Consider the following 24,183-nt stretch of genomic DNA (forward strand, 5'->3'; position numbering starts at 1 on the left):
ACCACTTTTCCTGGATGTTTTATCCCTTTTGTGTTACTCTTATCCATCTCTGCCACTTTCTAACCCCTTTTCATTACTCCTTTTACACTATTTTTTGTCATTTGTAACACATTTTTGATACTTATTGCCCATTTTTTCCTCTTTTACCAATTCTTGTCACATTTTAACCTCTTTTCACAATTTATTCCGCCAATTTTTGTCCCTTTGTGTCACTCCACAACCCATTTTGTCACATATCACCTATTTTTGCAACTCTCAAACCCCTTTTAACCACTTTATCTGGTCATTTTTGCCGCACTACTAATTATGAAAGTAAATTTAAGTCAGCCATTCTAACTCTGTCGTGTAGTGGAAGCTTCAATGATGACAAAAACGGGTATCTTTCATGCTGCAACATTTACTGCTTCGAAGGTGGCACTTAGAACAAAGGAAAAGGGTTACACTCGCGGGCTTCTGCTCCGCTGCTTCATAACATTGTCAAGCTAACATCAACACATGACGTGTTTCCTTCTGTGACTTCAAAATAAAAGCACTTCCGTTTTAGTGTTAAATGTATGATTCTAACCACAGAACTAAGTAAGCTCTTTACTTATCAGTGTAAACAATAAAATAGTTACTTTTAACACCTGTAATGCCTTTTTTTACGAAGTGAAAATGTATCTTGTAACCTTAAACAGGAAATAATTCACAACAAACACTATTTCAATGTCAATCGTTTGTGGGGTGGATTAAACATCTGCAGACATTTAAAGCCAAAGGATGCTCTTAAAATCACAACATCTTCTTTTCCTCTTTTTCTAAATTTAATGATCTTTCAGGGGCCGGACAGGAAGCTTTGGGGGGCCTGATATGGCCCCTGGGCCACCAGTTGATGATCAGTGTGAGAATACTCTGTCTACTTTAGCACACAAAGGCAAAAATGTATCTGTGAAAGTGGTTCATTTAAGCAATTAAACCCACTTAAAAACATTTACAACAAACTGACATTAAAGCTTTAGTCACTGTGCAGCACTTTCACAACCAATACATTAAGGCCACTGTTCTGAGCCTGTTTTTGGTGGTTATTTTAAGCTTTTAGGGGGCGTTTCTTTGAATCTAACCCTTATTCATTACTGTACTGTTTTTTGTATTTCTCTTATATTTTAAGATCGATTGTGTTGTTTTAGTTGTTCTGTAATGTTTGAGTAACCTGGCAGCAGAAATTCACTCTGAAGTTTCTGTCTCATATATCCAGTGTCATTTAACAGACTCAAATAAAGCAGGAACACTGACCTTTGGCCTGGTCTGCTTGTTGGGACTGGTTTTTTACGTTTCATGCAGATGGGTGGAGTTTTTACTGAAACAGTCTTTATATCCTGGTTTTGTATTGAAACCTGATCAGCCAAGCTGCTGGACTGACGAGATTCCATCTATCTGTTGGTTTAATCTGCTTATCTGGGACCGGGCAGCAGACTGTCATGGAAAACACCTGAGTGAGTAAAATAATCCTATATATTTATTCTCTTCAGCATGAGAACTTTCTGTTTTTAACATATTCCTGCCATGTTTTGTTTCATCTATGTTAAGTTATTTCTCAACCCTTGTTCTATCTCAGAGTCTTTATTTTTTAAGTTTCTGAGGTGATTCAGAGTAAGAATTCATAACTGGAACCAGAAAAATAAGCCTTGAGACTTCTTGTGTTGGCTTCCTGGTGGTTTCTAGTCTAATAAATGTAGAACAGGCTGAGTTTATACGTGTCTCTGTAATCTCATGAGAGCAGGTAAGATTTTAAAGTGAACGCTGTTCCACTGGAGGAGTTTGACCTGAAGGAGTCTGCCCACAGAGTTAGTCAGTATCATGTTCAAGGACTGGGATCAACATTTTTACTACTTTGTTTATATTTTAGTCTTTATTTTGACAACTCTTTCAGTCTCAAGTATCGTATTCACAGTATGAAGGAGAACTTCTGTAGCGTACGGTAAACTCAGCAGGTGGTTCGACCGGTTTAATCTGGTTGTTGTGTTTACATCTGTCCAGACTAGCCAGGCCAAAGAGGGAACTTTGTTTCAGACCAACTTCTCCAAACAGTCCAGGTGTGTAATCCCCTGCAGAGTTCACAGATAGGCTGATAGTTTGGAGCTTTGTTGACCAGCTGAATTCTTCTCTTGGCTCTGAAGCTTTGGTTGGCTGTTGAAACTCATGACATAGCTCAGGTTTTAAAATCTGCTGGTGGCGTCTTTACAAACTGAGTTGCTGGAAATACCATCAGGTGGCTAAATTTTCCCCTACAATACTCTGAAACAGTTTTGTTGTTAATCTTTGGTCTGGACTGGGCTTTCGTCATAAAAATCATGTGAAATATAAAGCAGTGGTTGAACATTTATAGTTTATGGTGGTTTTATAAGATCAGAACTCTGACATGTGACCATCTATGATTGGCAGACGTTTGTTTGGGTACATTTCAGTAAAATTATGCTGCTTTTGTGTTGTCTGAACAGGGTATATGCAGGAATCTTGAAGTTAATTTTAATACCTTTTTAAGACTTTTTCAAGACCTTCTCAATATTTTTTAATACCACACCACCACTTCAAGCTGTAACCATTTACATCAGTGATATTTTTAACTTAACAGTTTTAGTTTGTTTGTTTGTTTATTTGGATCCACCATTAGATACAACAAATATACAGTAGCTATTCTTCCTATTACAATTTTAAACAATATTTTCATCTTAAACATATCCTTACAGACAGACAATACACTTCCATAACATTCATACTAACAATCCTTCCATACAGTAACTCTATTATTTTCTTCTTGATTGCAGAAAAATAAACCAATACATAAATAAAAAAATAGAGAAAGAAAAGTGAAGAGACAAAAGAACAAAACTCTCCTTTTTTGGGATCACAAGGTAACTCAACTCACCAGTGAGAAGCACTTAACATAATTATTTTCAAGGTATCCCATATGTAAACAAATACATTTTTAATTTTTTACTAAAGCAACTTCTGTTACTATTTGAGATTAAAAAGCTTGGTAATAAATTCCATGCCACCATTGCTCTGTAATAAACCGTTCCTTTTATCACATTTGTTCTGCACGAAGGTAGCCGAAATCTCCCCTCTGATGCCTGCCGAGTACCGTACTGATGTTCATCAGAAAAGAATGTTCATTTATTATAGAGTACTTCTGGGATTTTATTTATAATAATATTCTTTATGAAAGATACAAGTGAGTAATGTAATTTACTTTTAACATTTAACCAGATTAGTTGATTATGCATTGATGTGCCACTCGTTCCATATGGGTGATTCAGAGCTATAGGAGCTGCTTTATTTTGGGCTACTTGTAGCTTGTGCAAATTACTTTGTGTTGTGTTTGACCAGATGACTGCACCGTAATCTAAATGTGACAGAACTAGTGCCTGAACTAGTTGTTTGATCAGGTAGCTTGGTATAAATTTCTTACAGTGTCTTACTACTGCCATGCCTCTGCCCATCTTTATCACCTTCTGGTTAATGTAACTATTCCACGACATTCTGTCATCAGTAGTTAATCCTAATAACTCTACCTCTGTCTTTTGTTCTTTATGTTTATCTCCTATACTTAGGTTCAAGTTTGGTGCAGATTTCAGCCTGTATTTTGAGCCTAAAATCATGGATTTCGTTTTTCCAATATTAAGAGCTACTCTATTTGCTGTAACCCACTCCTTAATTAGCTTTAGTTCTTTATTTAACAGCTCATCCAGCTCTTCTACTGTGTTTGCTGAAGCATATACTGTGGAGTCGTCAGCGTACATAACCATCAACACCAAAGGCAAAGCTTATTGGCCTACTGTTTTTTCCAGAGAATATTTCTTTACTGTCTTTGGGTAATGGAATGACCTTGGCAATTTTCCACTCTAAAGGACAAATACATTTTTTAAAACTTATATTAATAATAAAAGCAATAGGCAAAGCAATCAGATCTGCTACAGGTTTAAGTAACTTTACATCCAGGTTTTCAGTACCTGAGGGTGTTTCTCTGGCTGCTCGCAGGAGTTTCTCCACTGTATCTGCCGTAATGTTCTCTAATTGAAAGTTACACATTTTATCATTCATTATCTTGTCTTTTATTAATTTACTTGCGATGTAATCTTTCCCTTTCCTGTTATCCATACCGTTCAGTATTTTCTGAATTTTGTCATTAAAACAATTTAGTGAGAATACTTCCATCAGCTTCCAAAAAAGATGGAGTTGGTTTATTTCTTTTTCCCATTAATCCATTTAATATATTCCATATTTTCTTACTGTCAATTCTCGCATCCATTATTCTATTTTGATAGTACATCTTTTTTTAAATTTTATTCAATTTTGTTACATTGTTCCTTAATTTCCTATAAACATTCCATTGTAGCACATCAGCTGATTTGATTGCTTCTGCCTTTGCTTTATTCCTTTGCTCCATAAGCTCTTTAAGTTCTTGGTCTAACCATGGAGCCTTTACGTTTCTCACTGTTTGTTTTTTTACAGGTGCATGTTTGTCTATAATTGATCCTAACAAGTCATTAAAAGCATGCAATGCCAAATCTGGCTCTTCCTTGCTTAGAACTGTTGACCAGTTAATATTTCTTACATCCTCATAATAGTTTCATTAAAATGTCTAAACATTCTTTTCAGTACTATTTTCTGACCAGTTTTAAGAACTTTGGTTTTCCTCCCATTTGCAACTAGGTTATGGTCGCTGCAGCCCACTGGAACTGATATCGTTTTTGAGCACAGCTCAGCAGCATTTGTAAAAATCAAATCTATGCAAGTAGATGATTCTCAACCATCCACTCTGCAACATATCCTAGTTGGCTTCGTAATGACTTGTTTTAGATCACATGTATCTGCAAAAGAGAGCAGCTTACGTCTGAGAGCACGTTCTTTTGAGTTCCAGTCAATATTTAGATCACCAAGAAAGTATATTTCATTATAAGAATCACATACCTTGTCTAACATTTCACATACTTTATCTAAATACATTAATGTAGCATTTGGTGGTCTATATCAGCAACCCATAAGTACTGGCTTGAGATAGGGGAGTTGAACTTGTAGCCAGATCACCTCTATTTCTTGGCTTCCTAGGTCCTCCCTCACTTTCACTGGTATATGACTGTATAAAAAATGCTACTCCACCACCCCAAGCATTCCTATCTTTCCTGTAGATGCTGTACCCCTCAATGCTCAACGTGGTGCTTTCTATTACTGGATCCAAATGTGTTTCAAAGATAGCTAATATATGTAATCTGTGCTCTATAAGAATATCTGAAATTTCATGTATCTTATTCCTCAAACTACAGATGTTTAAATGACCTATCCTTAATCCCTTCTTTGGTAGTATAACTTTATTTGCCATCACTTTTATTTAATTCTTTCATTAATCAACATCTGATCTGTATTCTGAGCTACAACACACACACACTCACACACTCACCCTCACACTCACACACACAGTTCAATATTGCACTCAGACTTGGTACTAACACCATCTCCTGTTATATTTACTATTTATCATGTGGTTCTGGTAGCATAATTTCCACAGTGGCTATCATCATCATCATCATTAATTCATAACTTTTCCCCTGATAGTCATTATCACAGTCATACTGCAGGCCTATAGTCTTAGTTCTGTCATCCTTTGCCTTTACTTCATACCTGCTGGCTGTGTTTTTTATCAATGTTCAGTCAGGTTTTGGGGGCCGCAGTCCTGGTTTGATCACCGACTCCCAATATTCCTCTGCTTCCCGGTGATCCGTGAACTTCTTTGATTGTCCAGCCTCCACAGTTATGATTAATGTAGCCGGGTGAATAATTCCATGCCTCACACCCGCTCTCCTCAGGTTTTCCCTTACCCCCCGAAACGTTGCTCTCTGCTTAGCCATGTCCGAGGTCAGGTCAGGGAAGACCTGAAGTTTCATCTCTCCATGCTTCAGCGTGAGCTCCTTTTTCGCTACTTCCAGGATCTCCTCTCTCACCATGCAGTGCTGCATCCTCGCGATCATTGCCCTGTTTCCATTCTTCACCTGGGGGCCAACTCAGTGCACCACTTCTACAGCAGGCTCCGTCTGGAGTTTGCCTTTAAACAGCTCTTTAAAGAGAGAGTTCATGTAGTTTTTAGGATTACTTTTCTCTGCATCCTTTGACAGGCCAAACACACGCAGGTTATATTTCCTACTGTGGCTTTCCAGGCGCTCTGCCTTCTCTCTCAATTTGCTGTTCTCGTTGTGAAGCAGCTCATTAGCTGCCTCCAGCGCAGTCACACGGCCGTTCAGGTCAGTCACTACTTCTTCTATATTTCTGACTTTGCGACTGCACTCAGAGATATCCTTTTTGAGTCTAGCTGTGGTTGCAGTTTGTTTAACACCACGCCAATTTCTTCTCTCATTATCGTGCGAATCAACTCAGATAGTTGTTGATTTGCAGCACCAGTCATGACTGCAGCCGCTCCCGTTTCCTCCTCCACTATTTCACTCATAGTTTCTGACCTTGTTTTTCCCTCTTTGTCTTTCCTCCTCCATAACACCTTACCTTAAGTTTCAGCACATCTTCACTTTTGATAACTTATAATGTCCGCTTTTTATCTTTTTACCCACATTTCAAATACTCTTGCCAGGAGCTTGGCGTCCCTTGTGCTCACACCCCGCGCATGCGCTCTGTGTCCACAGGTTAGTTTGTGATAAAGACTATAGACCACTATGATACAACAAAATTCAAATAGGCTGGGATAGTAAATCTTTGTGCTTCTGATTTTCCACCCGCCCGCCCGCTCGCTCTGGCGCTCTCAGAGACAATTTACAAACGCACCCACAATAGCCTAGTTTTTATGTACCTGTTCATCTTTTTTTTTTTTTAATAAAAATGAATCAATTCACAAACTTTTACGATGTTTTTGGGACTCAAACTCTTGGACAGCTAATTCAGAAAAAATACTTTCAAAATTTAAGACTTTAAAAAGTCTTGATAAAACTTTTTAATACTTTTTAAAGTCTTAATTTTCCCAAAATTGATTTATCACCTTTTAATACTTTTCAAGACCCCGCAGATACCCTGCTGAAAGGAAAATAGATGTTTTTATCCAGAGAAAAGCTCTGAATGCTGTTGGTCCTGATGCTGTTTGGTTCATTTTAGAATCAGGTCAAATCAGGTCGCTGACCTGGAGCATCTCTAAAACTCTAAAATGTTTATTGCTGCACCGTGAAGACGGCTGGTGTTTGTTGGGTCAAACTCATTCTGAGCCATTCCTCCAGCTGCCATCTTCAATAAAAACATTAATGTTAATGGTTTATGAAAGTCTATTCCACCATGACTCTGTTAGAATCAGAAGTTGTGGCGGCTGTAAAATCATGAGCCCAAACAAGAGGAAGACCTTTAAAGGGCTATGCTGACACCATCTGAATAATTTACATGAAATGCACTGATTGTGAAAATTAAGTTTTTTAAAATGAGACTTTAAGCTGATTTTTTTCTATCGCTTCTTTTGGTACAATTCTCCAAGAAATGATCAAACAGCTGACTTCTTCTGCCCAGTAACCTCGGCAGTAGGTCACCAGAGGGCAGCCCTGACTCAGCACTTATTTACTGATGGTTTCTGTTTGTCACCTGGGCTGATATCGGCCAATGCTAACGTCCAACAATGCACTGGGGCATCCAATCCACTTTATTATACTGCACATTTTAAAAACATTCAAGTTTACCAAAGTGCTGCACAGTACAATCACAGGAATAGAGCACAAACACCGCAGAAGTAAAAAACATTAGGAGGAAAGAAATAAAAGCAGGCAAGAACACCATAAAAACCTTTAAAATGAAATAAACACATAAAAACATAAAACAAGTAAAAGTCATAAAAACACAGGGATCAGAAAAACAAAAGGACCGAGATCACACAACCCTCACGTATCACTAGATTCATTATTTAGATTAACAACTCTAAAGAAAAGGATTACTGGCCTGGAAGGACAATACAAATTTACAAACTCTGAAACACTTTTACGAAGCTTGACACATATCAGCATTCAACAAAACATTTTAACACTTCAAAAAATTTATATTAGCAAAACACTTTTAGAAATGACTAAATATAATCAAAAATATATATTTTTACAAAATCAATCAGCAAAAAGACTTGAAAAATGTTTGCCAGTCCCATTCAAAGCTTGTAAAAATGCAGAAAGTCCATTATGTAAATTTAAAATGTATAAATGAAGTTTTAAAATCTTCAATGTTGCATGAAATGTGAAAATGTTGAAAGTGTGTCAGACTGTAAATTTGTTTCATGTTTTGTGAAAGTGTTTCAGATTTTATATTTGTGTACTGCAGGGGTCATCAGGTACATCTGCACAAGGGCCAGATTTAGTCTCAACAGAAACTCTGGGGGCCAGACTTTCAAATACACAAAAATTAAAGAAATATTTTGGACTAATTGAAATTTTATTGTAGTAGTATTTGTATTTTCTTTCAAAACATTTTCAGTCATTACCAGTGAGATCTCTCCCTATTATCTAGAACGCAGCAGGCCTGACAACAGAACTGGACCCCTAAAAAATCCCAGAGAATGGGCCCTCCACAGTTGTCATTTAGTACTAGTATTCACTCATTTTTTACACTTTTACCCCCTTTTAGCCTCTTTGACCTAATTTTTGAAAGATTTTAACCACTTTTCAACCACTTTTCCTGGATGTTTGATCCCTTTTGCGTTACTCTTATCCATTTTTGCCACTCTTAACCCCTTTTTATTACTTCTTTTACACTATTTTTTGTCATTTGTAACACATTTTTGATACTTATTGGCCATTTTTTCCTCTTTTACCAATTCTCATCACATTTTAACCTCTTTTCACAATTTATTCTGCCAGTTTTTGTCCCTTTGTGTCACTCCACAACCCATTTTGCCATGCATCACCTATTTTTGCAACTCTCAAAATCCTTTTCACCACTTTTATCTGGTAAATTTCAGTAAGCCATTCTAACAGTATTTCAATGTTAAATTTTTGTGGGATGGATTAAACATCTGCAGACATTTAAAGCCAAAGGATGCTCTTAAAACCACAACATCTTTTTTTCCTCCTTTTCTAAATTTAATGATCTTTCGGGGGCCGGGCCTCAACTGGTCTGGCCTGATATGGCCCCCAGTGGACGATCAGTGGTGTATTGTATTGTTTTCAAAATCTGTTTTGTAAAATGTAAATTAGTTTTTTGAAATTTCAAAATGTTTTGGTTAATTATCATAAGTTTCAAGCTTTATAAAAGTGACTTAGTGTTTTTGTATTTAACTTCCAGGCCACCGTAGTTTAGGGCCAGGGGTGAAAGAAAAAATAAAGCTGTGCATTTCGAGAATAAAGTCAAAATTACAAGAAAAATGTTGAAATACGATTGTAGAAAAGAGTCTAAATTTTGGGAATAAATTCAAACTTAGACTAAAACCAAACAGATCTCAGCTGTCTCTATGAAAAGCCTCTAACAGAAAAGAGATTCTTTATCTTTCAGCTCATGGTGACAGATGATTTGTTTACTGTTGCCATGGAAACACTGGATGTTACATAAAGACTGTTATGAATTAATGAACTGCTGAGGGAAGCCGCCGCTCTGTTGCTGTATCACAGTCATGTACGTCTGTATCCGTCTTCAGTTATGAGTTTAATCGATAAAACTCACCCATACTCCTCAACTCTGACCACACCCAGCTGCTGCTGGTTAAGCTCCGCCTCTGCCTCCGCCACCGCCACCCCAGCCTCCTCCTTTCTTGGCTTTGTTGCTCCCTCATGTTTACGTTTACACTGCTAATGAGTGGATCTCCACCAAACTAAAAGTCTCTGTATTTAACCTGTTCTGTCATAAATGTCTCTGTGTGGAGTGTTTGCTCTGTACTTCATGTAAAGTCAAAGCTGATTGGCTAACCCAGGAAGCTTCTTCTAGACTAATGTGAGTTTTAGTCATGTGACAGTAGTACTGTATAACTGGTAATGTTTTAGGAAGCTTTAACAGAATTAAAAACTGCCCAGTCCTGTTTCTGACCCCTTGTTCTTGTGTTTGAAGGTTTCTGGCTCTGCTATGGATCAGTGTGAGGAGACAGACGAGGGAATCCCTCTCTCTAAAACCGCTCTGACTGAGGAACATGAGGCTCACAGGTGAGACGAAGACCTCTGACTGTCCAACAGTCTTCTTTATAAACAGCAGCAATCTGACAGCAGAGTGTACATTCCTGCAGGTATTTATTTTAGATTGTAGATGTGTTCATACAAGACGTCACAAAAATCATTCATGCAGGTAAAGTTAATGCTAAGCCATGAGTAGACGTGAGTTCACCTCAGGAAGCATGGACGCTGTGAATGTGTGGTGTGAATCGCAGAAATGGAGCAATTTATCTGTGTAGGTGCGTTCAACAAACGTTCTCTTCATTCACTTATTCACAAGAGTTGAAAAATCTGAACTCAAGCAAATCACTGTGATGGCCAATCAGCATGGAGATCTTCGGGTGATGCATTTCACACAAGTCACTGGAGGAATTCAAACAGAAAATGGAGGAGAAACTTGTGGAGTCTGTCTGTAGCTACCCTGAGCTACATGTAACAATGTGCCACTTCAGCCCGCACAGTAAAAAGGAGCTCATTCGGAGGAAAGGGAGTGAGGATGTCAGTTTGCCTGGTTAGTTGTTAAATCATTTGTCCGTCCCCTGATTTCAGCCATCTACTTACAGGTTAGCACCATGGTTAGCAGTGCCTGAGTTAACATAACCCCAGGGAAGAATTCTCAGAGCTGTGTGCCTCTAAAGCATCTTATGGACCCAGAGATGATGGACCCTTTTGGTTTTGGACTTTCCACAGCAAATACACAGCAACAGTCCTCTGAAGCTCAGCCATGTTACCTCCAATTTCCACAAACAGCAACTGCGCCGCGATCTGTGTTTCAGCAAGAAAAACTACATTAAAAGAGGAGTCAGGAGTCAGAATGAGTTGAATGCAGCCTTGATGCCATGTTTATTACAGGACAGTGGTACAAGAGTGGGACCCCGAACCTGTCTCAACAAAGGCTTTTTATATCTCCAGTCTAAGTGTAGCTACACACTCCTAAATGCACACATACACACACACCCACACACACACATATTTCCTGATAACTATAAAACAATTACTGGAACTGAACAATAGTCCAGTAATCATTTCCTCCTTAGGAACTTTCCAGGGCTGAGCCAAAGCTGGGCCTAAGTCTGGGGATAGCCAGTGTAATATGTTTAGGTGCAAAACACAATATACTTATATAGAAAATATAATACCTCCTCATCTGCCAGCGAATCGAACTGTGGGGCAAATCGCTCCCTCTCTGGTCTATCACAGCATTTCCACATGTCGCGCTCCAGACCGGCAGCGGCATGTGCCTGGAGCACCACTTTGCTCCGCTTCGTTCGAGATGTGCTGCAGGTCTATTTTCAGCACCGGCTACTGCCAAACCATGTCGATACCCGTCGATCAGGAAGCACCAAAAGGAAGTCACAAGAGTAGAATATCCGGTTCTTTCAAAATACAACACTATGCACGGATTGTAAATCATCACTATACCAACATTACGTCTCTGTCATGTTCTATATTCTGATTCTTGTTTTTTTCCTATGTTCATTCTGTGTATTTCATGTTTCAAGTGCTTAGTTCAGGTTATCAGGTGTTTTATATAGTCCTTGTGTTTCTGTGTATTTTGTGCTTTTTGTTATTTCCATGTTTCTCGAGTTATTTTGTTTAGGTTTCTTTAGACTTTTCCTAGTTTGTTCTTTTAGTATTTATTAGTGTTCATGTTAAGTTTATTCCCTGTTTCATGTTTGGTTAATCCCTGTTTTATGTTTAGTTAATTCCCTGTGTTTTTAAGCTTCCTTAGCTGTAGTTTCTAGTATATTGAATAGTTTGTTTTTTGTTAGTTTCATGTTCAGTTTTCCTCCTTGTGTTCGAGTTTCCCTCCTTGTGTTTGGTTCTTTGTATCCTCCTGTGTTTTCAGTGTTTCTAGTGTACAGTTGTTATCTTTGAGTCTTTGTGTGCTTCTCGTGTAGTGTTCTGTTTCCTGGTTTATTTTGTAGTTGCCTTCCCTTGTGTGTGATTCTAGTTTTTCTTCCTGATTCAGTTTCCCTCCTCTGTAATTACCCTCACTAGTTTCACCTGTGTCTCGTTACCCACACCTGTTTCTCCTTGTGCAGTCACTCCCTGTGTATTTAGTCTCTGTGTCTCTTTGTGTCTATGGCTGTTTTCGAATTCGCCTACTATACTAACAGTGCCTACTGATTTGCCCAAAATGTAGTATGCAGTATGCAGTACGTGAACAAATGCAAACGTTGCAGTATGTCAAAAATACCCGGATGACGTACTGATTCGGAAAAATTTCACAGTATGCATCGGACCAGTCTGCTTCGCCTACTGTTACCCACAATGCAAAGCGTCGGGTCAGACTTCGTAATAGCGGAGAGCGGCGGAACTTTCACCGGAGCGGCTGACGTTACACAAAGTGCCATTACCTTTTATATTTACCTTCTTAACATATACTATAGTGAAATAAGTTGTAATAGGGTCACTTGTTTTTGTTTAGCCGTTACGCTCGTAACAGCCGGAAAGGTGTTGTCATGTGTTTCCTTTCACTGCACTATACATGCTAAGCTAAAAACAATGGCTACAGTAATCCCGAAAAATCGAATAAAAACACCTCCCAGATTTTTTCTGTATGTAAATGGATGGAAAACACTGTAGCATCGTTTAATATTGACCAGGGTATGTACTTCTGTATACCGGAAACCAGCTAAACCTGACCAAGCATACTACACAATGACGTCTGACTGGCAGTCATACTGCATACTACTGTCAAATACAGTACACAGTGCCCAGTACATACTGCATACTGCGTTTGGCAGGAGTATGTAGTTGGCCAATTCGAAAACAGCCTGTCAGTTCATCGAATGTCATCACCTGTGTTACTCCTCCAGTTTGCTCCTTGTGCCTCCTGTGTATTCTACCCATTGATGGACTTTGTTTTAAGTAAGTTTTGTTTAACGGCTTTCTTCCCCTCGTGGATCCTCAGTTGTTTTTTCATCGTGCTGGACTTTAGTTTGTTAATTAAATCAGTCTTTTGAGTTTATCTCCATTTTGGGTCCTCCGTTTTGAGTTTTTCCTCCATTGTGACAGTCTCATCCTGCAGTGAGAGCAAAGGTCATCAAGAGGTCAGTGGGTCACAGAGATACAACAACGTCATTGATGAGGAAAAGTTCACTTTTGGGGATATTTAGCCAAAGAATTTTACGTAAAACCACAAATCCTTTCAGTAAACATCAACCTTTTAACTTCCTAATGTACTCACCCAATAGAGGAAGCAATAATATTATGGACTTATACTGGAAAGGATGATAAATTAACCCCAAAAGGTAAAATAGTCCGCTGTTGACATACTATTCCTGCGTGAACTCGCAGTTCTCCCATGATCTCTTCCTGCTGATCAGGGCTTGCATGGCGCAGCGCTGTAGACTCCCTTTTAGTGGGCGAGGTCACTATCCTTTGGTTGGAGCAAACCCGCAGCGCTTCAGTTCGCACACAGTTGTCCTATGTGGAAATTTCAGGTTTGTTGACAATTGACTGAAATGTTGGATGTGTTTGAAGGAAGCCCTACCCTTTCATGACTTTTAGGCACTTGCATACACACGGTTTGACGTGCGAGTGGTATTACATACCACTTGATTAATTTTTTCCCAAAATTTTTTATTCTTCTTTTTGCCACGTTTTTCCCTTTTTTGCCTCTTTTCATCCATTTTTTTCAACTATGTGCAAAGTGACATTTATGGGAGTTTTTGTGAACAGGGATACCACATCGTGTGATATGAATATTTCATCTGTTTTTACTTTTATGGATCTTAGTTCCTGGGCCAGTTGTTTGGAGTTCTTGCAGTGTTGTTGGGTGTGACCTAGCAGTGGTTTTATGAGGTCTACTAATGCTTTTGATAAGTTGTATGTTACTGAGCTGATGCTGTCTACTATGGGTCTTGTTTTTCCTTCGTTTAGTAGGGGATTTAGTAGCGTTTTAAGCATCTTTTTCTTCTCTTCAGTTGGGTCATTCTTCATCAACTCATATGTACTGGTGTCCTTTAGCATGTTTTCCATTTGTTGTTCATATTTCTCTGTGTCCATTATTACTGTTGCTTTTCCTTTATCTGCTGGTATAATTGTGATCGTTTTGTCCTTTGCTAGCCTGCGTATGGCTTTCCTTTCATCCTTGTTTACATTTCCTGTTGGCAGTTTGGCTGTTTTGAGTATCCCAGCAACTTCGTTTCTAAGTTCTGCTTTCTGTCCCTGGTCTTTAATTGATTGGCACGCTAGTTCGGTAGCTAAAACGTACTCCTCATACAGGATTTTATCGGGTGTTACAGCATAATTTAATCCACGGGACAATACATTAAGTTCTGTCTGTGATAGGGTTCGTTTTGATAAGTTTTCAACCAACGGTTCGTTGTTTGCTTCTCTATTGCCACATTCTTTGTGTTCTTCCGCACAGTTAGTGTGTTTAACTTTCTGACGTGTCTGGCTTTTGTTGCTTCAAAAACCCTTTCATGTGTGCGTAGTAGTTGTTCTGTTGTTAACATTACCGTCTCTTTGTCCAAGGGGAATTTTTTAGCAAACTTGTCCATGTTCGTTTTAAGTTGAGTGTTTATGTCATCTACCTTATTCGTTGTGCATCGTATCCTTTCCTTCAGTAGTGTGAGGCATGCTCCTTTTACAATTGTCTCTGCATTTTGGGTTGGAATGGGATTCTTTAGGTCCAGGCTTGGCAGTGTAATCCCCTCGTCCCAGCAGCGTGGATTGAATCTGAGGTGGTTGCGGAAACGTGCCCTTTTTGATTCCAGTTGTTCCAGATTTCGGAATTCCTTGACACATGGTTGTCCATGACTTGACCGTAATAGTCCAATTAGGTTCATTTGGTCCACTATTAACTTATTCTAGGTGATTCTTTTTATTAGATGCAATTAGATGCAAGTGTGTTGTCCTGTATTTACAGTTGATTTCTCTTTTTTTTCAGCATTCACCAGCAGAGACCAGAATCTCCTGAGTCCAGCTACAACTTCATGAGGAGTGATCGCTCCATGATTGAACCTTTTGAATTTAAAGATGAACGCCACTATACAGGAAGAAGGTACTCCAGTCACTAACACTGTGATAAAGTCACTGCCACTCTTCACATGCTTTGGTTTCATTATCATATACATTACAGCTGGTTTGTTGTGCTTCTGAAAAGAAAGACTTCTGTGGTATTCAAAAATCTTTTCAGCATTCACCAGCAGAGACCAGAATCTCCCGAGTCCAGCTACAACTACATCAGGGGTGATCGCTCCATGATTGAACCTTTTGAATTTAAAGATGGACACCACTCTACTGAGGAAAGGTACTCCAAACCAGTGAGGTTCACAAGTTAAAAAAAAAAAAAAGAAAAAAAAAAACATCAGAAAAAATAAATAAATGCAACTAATTTTTGCATGGTCAAGTTGAAGTCAAGAAAAAAGTCAAAAATATGGGCTATTTACTTAAGATAGGTCACAGTGGGAGTTGGCAAACCGTGTGAAAATAGTTTACTGAGTGTAGCTTATGATATAGAATCAAAATTTGATCAAATGTCTATCTAGGTGCTCAGTCATCCAGGTTATATGGTTTGATCCTTATGTGGGGTTAGATTTAAGGTAGTTTAAGAATTGAAAATGGTTCAGCTCTCCTCCTCCTGAACCTCCTGTCCAACCAAGCCAAAAAGATTCATTTGACTTCACAGATGAACCTTTAGACAGTCTTGAAGGCAGAGCAGTCTTAACTGTATGTCCTAAACTCACCTGCTCTCATCCATCACAAAAAGGTCCCTACCTTTGCATGTTACTTGGCAAGCCACCTGGCCCTTGACTCTAACTTCACAATGCCACATCAACTTGTTGGGCAAATCTAGACTTGGACCCAGGAGAGGAGTTTATCCTACCTAATCTGAGGGAAGTAGACTGGTTCAACGGGTGTAATGCCACAGAGATTATGCCCCAAGAACACCCAGATTTGATTGAATTTGACAAAGAAAATTTTGTTGTGATCATCCATACAGTGAGAAACAAGAGGGCAAGCAAGCAGATTCTAAAACCAAAAGTTCGTGTCATTATAGTCCGAGATTTATATTTCTTCATTCTTAATTTGTCAAGATACATCATTACCAAACTGTGCTTGAGAAGGATTTGTGTGAACCATATTTTGTGACCTCTCCACAGAGGTCCAGATCAAAAACCAGAGGGTCTTGATGGTCAGGATTCCCAGTCGAATCCAACAGACCTGGACTCCATTTTTGAGGTCTTTATATCCATCAACAACTTTTTACTCAAGTGTTGGTATGTTTTAGAGGGGTCATTAACATCCATTCTTTTATGATTTTATTTTCAGCTTCTTGAAGAGACCATTTCCACTTTTGTGTCAGAAGAGCTGAAAAAATTTAAGAGGGTGCTGAGTCCAGATTATCCAGAATACTTGGATTGGCACAGCGACAATGAGGCGCAGAGGGGCAGCAAAGAAGCATTTCTGAAGATCTCATTGCACTTCCTGAGAAGAATAAAGCAGGAGCAGTTGGCCGACTGTTTGCAGAGCAGTAAGATGTTTTTCTACTTATGATTAATCTCAACATAAAACAATTATGAAGCCAATGAGGTTGTTTCTTGTGTTTCAACAGGAACTGTTGCCTCACTGAACCAGAGCAAGTTCAAATCCAGCATAAAGAAGAAGTTCCAGCCTGTGTTTGAGGGGATCGCCAGGGCTGGAAAAACAACCCCCCTGAATAAGATCTACACAGAGCTCTACATCACTGAAGGAGGGACTGGAGAGGTCAATGAGGAACACGAGGTCAGGCAGATAGAAAAAGCATCTGAGAAACAAGACAGCCCAGGAACACCACTCAGACATGAAGACATCTTTAAAGCTCCACCTGGAAGAAATGAACCAATCAGAACAGTGATGACGAAGGGCGTGGCCGGCATCGGGAAAACAGTCTTAACCCAGAAGTTCACTCTGGACTGGGCTGAAGGCAAAGCCAACCAGGACATCCAGTTCACATTTCCATTCACTTTCAGAGAGCTGAATGTGCTGAAAGAGAAAAAGTTCAGCTTGGTGGAGCTCGTTCATCACTTCTTTCCTGAAACCAAAGAAGCAGGACTCTGCAGGTTTGAAGAGTTCCAGCTGGTCTTCATCTTTGATGGTCTGGATGAGTGTCGACTTCCTCTGGACTTCCACAAAAATGAGATCCTGACCAATGTTACCAAGTCTGCCTCCTTGGATGTGCTGCTGACAAACCTCATCAGGGGGAACCTGCTTCCCTCTGCACGTCTCTGGATAACCACACGACCTGCAGCAGCCAATCAGATCCCTCCTGAGTGTGTGGACATGGTGACGGTGGTCAGAGGATTCACTGACCCTAAAAAACAAGAGTACTTCAGGAAGAGTTTTGGAAATGAAGTCAAAGCCGACAAAATAATCTCCCACATTGAAAAATCCCGAAGCCTCCACATTATGTGCCACATCCCGGTCTTCTGCTGGATCACTGCGACAGTCCTGGAGGATCTGCTGAAGACCAGAGAAGGAGGAGAGCTGCCCAAGACCCTGACTGAGATGTACATCCACTTCCTAGTAGTTCAGACCAAACTGAAGAACATGAAGTATGACGGAGGAGCTGGGAAAGATTTTCAGTGGAACAAAAAGAACAGGAAGATGATCGAGTCTCTGGGGAAACTGGCTTTTGAGCAACTGCAGAAAGGCAACCTGATCTTCTATGAAGTAGACCTCAAAGAGTGTGGCATCGATATCAAAGCGGCCTCAATGTACTCAGGAGTGTTCACACAGGTCTTCAGAGAGGAGAGAGGACTGTGCCAGGACCAGATGTTCTCCTTCATCCATCTGAGTGTTCAGGAGTTTCTGGCTGCTCTTCATGTCCATCAGACCTTCATTACCTCTGGAGTCAATCTGCTGTCAGACAGAAAATCAACCTCTACTACACTTTCAGGGAAAAAGAACTTCTACCAGATCGCTGTGAACAAGGCCTTACAGAGTCCAAATGGACACCTGGACCTGTTCCTTCGATTCCTCCTGGGTCTGTCACTGCAGGAAAATCAAACTCTACTGCGAGGTCTGGTGACACAGACAGAAAGTATGTTCCAGAACAATCAGAAAACCGCCAAGTTTATCAAGAAGAAAATCACTCAGAATCTGGCTCCAGAGAGGATCATAAATCTGTTCCACTGTCTGAATGAACTGAAGGATCATTCACTGGTAGAAGAGATCAAAACATACTTAAGACCAGGAAGTCTTGTCACTGGTAAATTCTCTCCTACTCAGTGGTCAGCCTTGGGCTTCATACTCCAGTCATCAGAAAAGGATCTGGATGAGTTCGATCTGAAGAAATACTCTGCTTCACAGGACGTTCTTCTGAGGCTGCTGCTGCTGGTCAAAACCTCCAAGAAAGCTCTGTAGGTGCACGCTTGAGTTCAAAGTTTATCCTTTATTTTTAAAGTTCTCTAAATCGTCTTATAGTGTTTGCAGTATTCAATGGAGAGCAGCAAGATTGAACATTTATTTTCATTGCTTGAAGCCTTTACCTGCAATTTCCACATAGTCCCTCTGTATGGTATTCCAGCCACTCTGTAGGACCCCAAAAATGCAGCGTATCCAGTCAATTTTGTAATTAATGCGCACTCTCCTGACCATAAATCATATCCCAATTAGCATTACGTGACTGGTGGCACAAGCAATCAGCCAGTCAGAGGCTCACCATGGACGAAGAGCAAGACCACAAGATTTTATATAGCACCAATATGTTCTCTCTAGAAAATATCCATCTATTAAGTGGGGGGGGGGGGATCACAATATTATCAAAAAAGGAAACAAAGTAAGCTGTTGTTCACATGTTGTTCTCACTCTATACATGGTTATCCTGTGATCTTGCAATTCCTGTGTGAACTTGTAGTTCCACCATGATCTTGAGACCTTGTGTCTCCAGCTGCTCTGGACTTCCCTCCTTTGAGTCCAAGACACACCAGCTATGCAGCATTGCGCCAAGTTAAATGACGTGCCTCAATTGCCTCCCCTAGCTCACCTCCCTGCCTCACCAGGTAAGAAAAGAAATCGCAGATAGCCTAGCGGTTTAAGGCACGAGCCACGTACTCAGACAGCCCGGGTTCCAATCTGGCCTGTGTCCCTTGGCCGCATGTCTCTCCCCACTCTCTTCCTATTTCTGACTATCCACTGTCGTCTGTCAAATAAAGGCATGAAAAGCCCAAAAAATAAATCTTAAAAAAAAAAGAAGAAAGTACAATAAGTGCAGTGGTATTTCACCCATGGCTAAGGCTTCCCACTCTCCACACCTAGATAGGGAAGATGGTGCTAAACATCTTCTTTTGAGATATACAAATCATTCTTTCTTTCCCTCCAGGCTGGGTGGCTGTACTCTCTCAGAGAAAAGCTGCGAAGCTCTTTCCTTCGTTCTCAGATCAGACCACTCCAAACTGAGAGAGCTGGACCTGAGCAACAACGACCTGCAAGACTCGGGAGTGAAGTCGCTGTCGACCGGACTCAAAAGGCCACACTGTAGGCTTGAGACTCTCAGGTCAGGATTTTCATTCTGTTTGGCTGAGTACCCTTAAGCCGGGTGTACACTGTGCAATTTTCCTGCCATTCAGCCATGAATTTTGAGTAGCACGACTCACTCTGAAGTCGGGCCGACTTTCAGTCGCATCAGGCGTCATTTGTCATGGGGTGTACGGGGGGGGGGTAAGATGGCCGACCACAGCCCGACTAGAGCCCGACTATGACTCCTCAACCTGCTCCCACCTGGTCGGAAGGATTTCTGGCTTGTTTGATATTTTGGTCATATGACCCCGGACACTGCACAGTGAGAACAGAAACACAAGCAGAATAAACAACTTCGGGGGATTGTTTTCCTTTGTAAACAGTCAGACAATGTCCTAAGTTACTATGACAATGGCTGGAATCACTTTCTGTTGCACCCCGGCTATGGTAAAAGAAATAAAGAAGCAGGAAATATTCCTAACACCTATCAACATTCCTAACAAGTAACATCTTTGACTAATCCGACGTACCCTTCATTCCTCTGAATGATGCTCTGTGATTCTTCATGTCTGAGTATGTTCGCTTGTGTCCAGACTGTCAGGCTGCCTGATAACAGATGAAGGCTGTTCCTCTCTGGCATCAGCTCTAAGATCCAACCCCTCCCATCTGAGAGAGCTGGACCTCCGTTACAATCATCCTGGTGATGCGGGCGTGATGCTGCTGTCGGCTGTACAGGAAGATCCACGTTGTAAACTGGAGACGCTCAGGTATGATCGTTTAAAAAAGCCTACAAAGTTTGTCATCTTTTCTTTGTTCTTGAGAAATAATTTGTCGCTAGGAATGTAAACTTAAATACATCCTCCCATCCATTTCTGCTTGACTTATCTGGGGCTGGGTTGCAGTGAAAGGAAGCTAAGCCAGTGAACCAAGACATCTCTCTACCCAGCCATACTTTCCAGCTCCTCCTGGGAGAACTAGTGAGACTCCCTGCTCTTAGGCAGAAGAAGAAGACATTATTTATTAATCCCTGGAGGGAAATTCACAGTTTACACTCTGTTGTTGAATATGCTACACACACATAGGCTGAATTACATACAAACACGCATGCACAAACAGTATCCTATGGACATGCACTAATGGAGAGTTGTTACAGAGATGGCCTTGCTGCTCTCACTGAAGCGATACCGCAGACGCAGGGAGTGTGGACCCACCTGTCAGCCATGATCCACCAACTATCGAGGAGCCTAGACACGCATGAACAAGCCGAAGGCCAGGAAAGCACCAGGTTTATATGGGATCCAGGCTGAGATGCTCAAGGCGGGTGGTGAAACCTCCCTCCTTGGTCGCACGCTCTCATCTTCTTGGTATGGTGAACAGGCATCATCCCCAAAAACTGGAAGAGGGGCAATGTTAACCTTGCCAGGCAGATGGATACGCCCGTTTCCATGTTTCTCATTGGTGAATCGATCTTGCAAAGCTCCCGTCTGAAGCGTTTGGGCCCAGTTAGAAAATGACAGGACCAATCAGCATTGAGGGGCAGTACTTTCAGGCGCAGCGTAGTCGTGATGTAAACAAGCAGCACTAAGAGACTGGTGCAATAATGGCAAAGCGCCAATTTTATCAGATCTTGACATTTCTTCATTAAAAGAAGAACAAAGAACAGCAGTGAGTTGTTTTCTTTTCAAAACCCACCAAAGTCATGTACTGACATGTCTACAGTCACCATGGTTCGCGTTATTCCTCGGCAGCTGTGCACGCGCACCTCGATCGCGGCTATGTCACGTGTTTTGTTGCTCTGATTGGCCCGTAAAGATGTGACAGACAGAACGTTCATCCAATCACACTCAGAGTTTTCTTCAAATCCTCTGCCTTTTCCCAAATGCTTAGTATTGAAGGTTTTCCAGGTTAGGGCACTGTTGTCCCAAAGGGAAAAGATGATGTGGAAGGGTGTCACAACTACAGGGCTATCACACTTCTCTCAGTGCCAGGTAAGGTCCTTGCACTGATAATTCTGAACAGGATCTGCAGCTCCAACACCACTGACCTGAACAGTCCTGCACCTTAGAGGTCAACGGTAGACCAAATCCTGGGTCCTTGCCAAGTGCTTTTGGGAATTCAATAGAAGGTTGCTTGCAGCCTATGTTGACATCAGGAAGGTGTTCGACCTTGTGAGTATGGATGTCCGCTGGATGATTCTAGAGCTCCTCTTGACCCACGTTTACCCATCCAGCTGATGTCTGCCCTATATTCTGGTAGAGAGAGTGCTGTTGTGGTGTGGTAGCTCCACTTCTGACTTCTTCCTCTGAGGCGTGAAAGTTTCTGGAGGTTAACAGTGATTCTTTTTCTTTCTCTAGAGTGGACCATGCCGGAGAGCAGTGGCTGAAACCTGGTCTCAGGAAGTGTAAGAGTTTCACTTTTTTAAACTGGGAATCTTGTGCCAATATCCGAACAACCCCATGAGATGTGGATCCCGACTCATGTCTCGTTCTCTCTGTTAGATGCCTGCGAACTCACACTGGACACAAACACAGTTCACAGGAAGCTCAAATTGACTGAGGATGACAGGAAGGTGACCCATGTTGAAGAGGAGGAGCCGTACCCTGATCATCCAGAGAGATTTGACCATTGGTACCAGCTGCTGTGTAGAGCTGCACTGACTGATCGTTGTTACTGGGAGGTTGAGTGGAGTGGGAATGTGGACATTTCAGTGACCTACAGACAAATCAAAAGGAAAGGAAAAGAATCCAACAGCAAATTTGCAGGAAATAAAGATTCTTGGAGCCTGATCTGCTCTAATGATCTCGGGTATTTTGCCTGTCATGACAACACAGCAGTTGTCCTCTCCACCTCCACCTCCTCCGTGCCCCAAAGAGTAGCAGTGTATGTGGACTTTCCTGCAGGCACTCTGTCATTTTACAGCATCTCTGGCAAAACACTGAGCCACCTTCACACCTTCAACACCACATTCACTGAACCTCTCTATCCTGGATTCAGGTTACTGAAAGGGGCCTCAGTCTCCCTGAGCTTACTGTAAACTGTTGATCTCTCCAAGAAGTCATGAGCCTCTCCTGTGCAACCTTAAACCCCTGATTTTGCATCTTTTCTTTTACCTAGAGCTGCAATGCAAGTCACGTTTTAAAGGCTTCTTTTCCTGTACAATGAACTAAACATCCACTGTAGCTCAGCAGAAACAGCAGAAATTACTTTGCAAGCTGTAACACTAAAAACCCACATCCTTTAACAAGTCATAGGTGAAAGGTTTTTTTTGTATAAATGAATTGTATGGCCACATGTCTGAAGCCAGTTTATTCTGCTGCTAACAAGTTTTGGTCTTGTTAGATAATTTTGGTGTTGTAGAAAAGTCAGTGGTCGCTGAAGGGGTGAAACGTGCAACCTGAGTTATTTTCTTCAGGCTTCATCTGTGTTCAGTAACTGTATAACCAGTGTATTTTCTACATCATGATCTTGTTGATTCATATTTTATGTAGTGTTTCACTTTATATTTTCAAGTTTAATATGATAAAGTCTTATAGTTTTCTTTTTTAAGTATTGTTTTTAAACTTAACACTTTAATTATTCTAACTAGGGATGCCAGATATCGGTATCGGCAGATATAAAAATTTTTGCCGATATTTACATCTGATATTTTGGACGCTCATGTCAGCACATAGCTATAAACTGTAAAATTTGGCCATATATCCTAATAAATCAGTGGAGTTTTAGGCTGGATCAACAGACCTACAGTACTGTGCAGAAGTTTTAGGCATGTTTGGGCTGAAATTTGAAGCTGAAGTAAGGCATGTAATGGCGAGTACGTCCACCTGAGGGCCCCATCATGAGGGAAGGAGGATTGACACAATCCATGTCATGCTCTGGATATCTTTGTAAATTACCAAGGGCATGGGAAAATAATTTGATGAAAACAAAACAAAACCACAGCTTTAGGGCGGAGTTATGGGTAGATGTGGCGCTTAAACATAGCCTAGGGTACTGTTAGGGTGGGTACGAGGGTTGCCACAACCCCCTGGTTGTCGTGTGTATGTTCTCAGCACCTGAAAACTGTTGGTGGTTGCTGGGTGTATTACCAGGGGTGCAAAAGCCTGGACAAAAGAAATGCTGTTAAGCTCGACCTTGGCTGCTGAGCGACATACGTACATGTCAAATGTGTTGACACTGACTGGCCGCCCTCCCTCCTCTCTTCAGCCCAGGATTGTGGAGCATCGGGACCTGTGAAGAACCGTTAGCGCTCTACATGCCTAAAACTTCTGCACAGTACTGTATGTACATTGAGATCTTTTTCTTTATTCATTCTCATCCTTTAAACTTTAAAGTGTGTTTTAAGAAAAAAGTTTCTCTTTCCATCATCAAACCTAAAATTGCATTTAAAGGACTAAATTTTTAGTCATGTAAAACATATTTAAATATCAGTATCAATATCAACTAAAATGAATTTATGAATATCGGCATATCGGATATCGCAAAAATCCAATATCCTTTATCCCCATTTGCAACTAAAATAAACTAGAAATTGTGGTCTCAAGAACAGAAGAGATGCATTGATAATAAAGAATGAGGTCTAATACTGATGTTTGAA

General features: G+C 40.7%; 1 protein-coding gene across 2 annotated transcripts; it reads left to right on the forward strand.

Annotated features, from left to right (window-relative positions):
• Positions 1–1,360: 1,360 nt before the first annotated feature.
• On the forward strand, positions 1,361–23,585 carry LOC121508339 (protein NLRC3-like). 2 transcript variants are annotated; one of them, XM_041785123.1, is made up of 11 exons: positions 1,361–1,472; positions 10,039–10,130; positions 15,037–15,150; positions 15,286–15,399; positions 16,253–16,331; positions 16,422–16,623; positions 16,705–18,490; positions 19,453–19,626; positions 20,183–20,356; positions 21,944–21,990; positions 22,088–23,585. In XM_041785123.1, exons 2-11 carry the CDS (start codon positions 10,054–10,056, stop codon positions 22,621–22,623), a joined length of 3,303 nt encoding a protein of 1,100 aa, XP_041641057.1. In that variant the 5' UTR covers positions 1,361–1,472; positions 10,039–10,053; the 3' UTR covers positions 22,624–23,585. The 2 variants fall into 2 exon arrangements, with proteins under 2 accessions (XP_041641057.1, XP_041641058.1); XM_041785124.1 differs by lacking the exon at positions 19,453–19,626.
• The last annotated feature ends 598 nt before the right edge of the window (positions 23,586–24,183 follow it).

Source organism: Cheilinus undulatus, linkage group 4 (assembly GCF_018320785.1).
Source record: "Cheilinus undulatus linkage group 4, ASM1832078v1, whole genome shotgun sequence".
NCBI classification, from domain to species: Eukaryota; Metazoa; Chordata; class Actinopteri; order Labriformes; family Labridae; genus Cheilinus; species Cheilinus undulatus.

Excerpts from the sequence above, each read along its gene's own strand:
- LOC121508339 (XM_041785123.1), top strand. The coding sequence starts at position 10,054 with ATGGATCAGTGTGAGGAGACAGACGAGGGAATCCCTCTCTCTAAAACC. Across the intron at positions 15,151-15,285 it reads CGCCACTATACAGGAAGAAG|CATTCACCAGCAGAGACCAG; the intron begins GTACTCCAGTCA and ends AAATCTTTTCAG. Across the intron at positions 16,624-16,704 it reads GGCCGACTGTTTGCAGAGCA|GAACTGTTGCCTCACTGAAC; the intron begins GTAAGATGTTTT and ends GTGTTTCAACAG.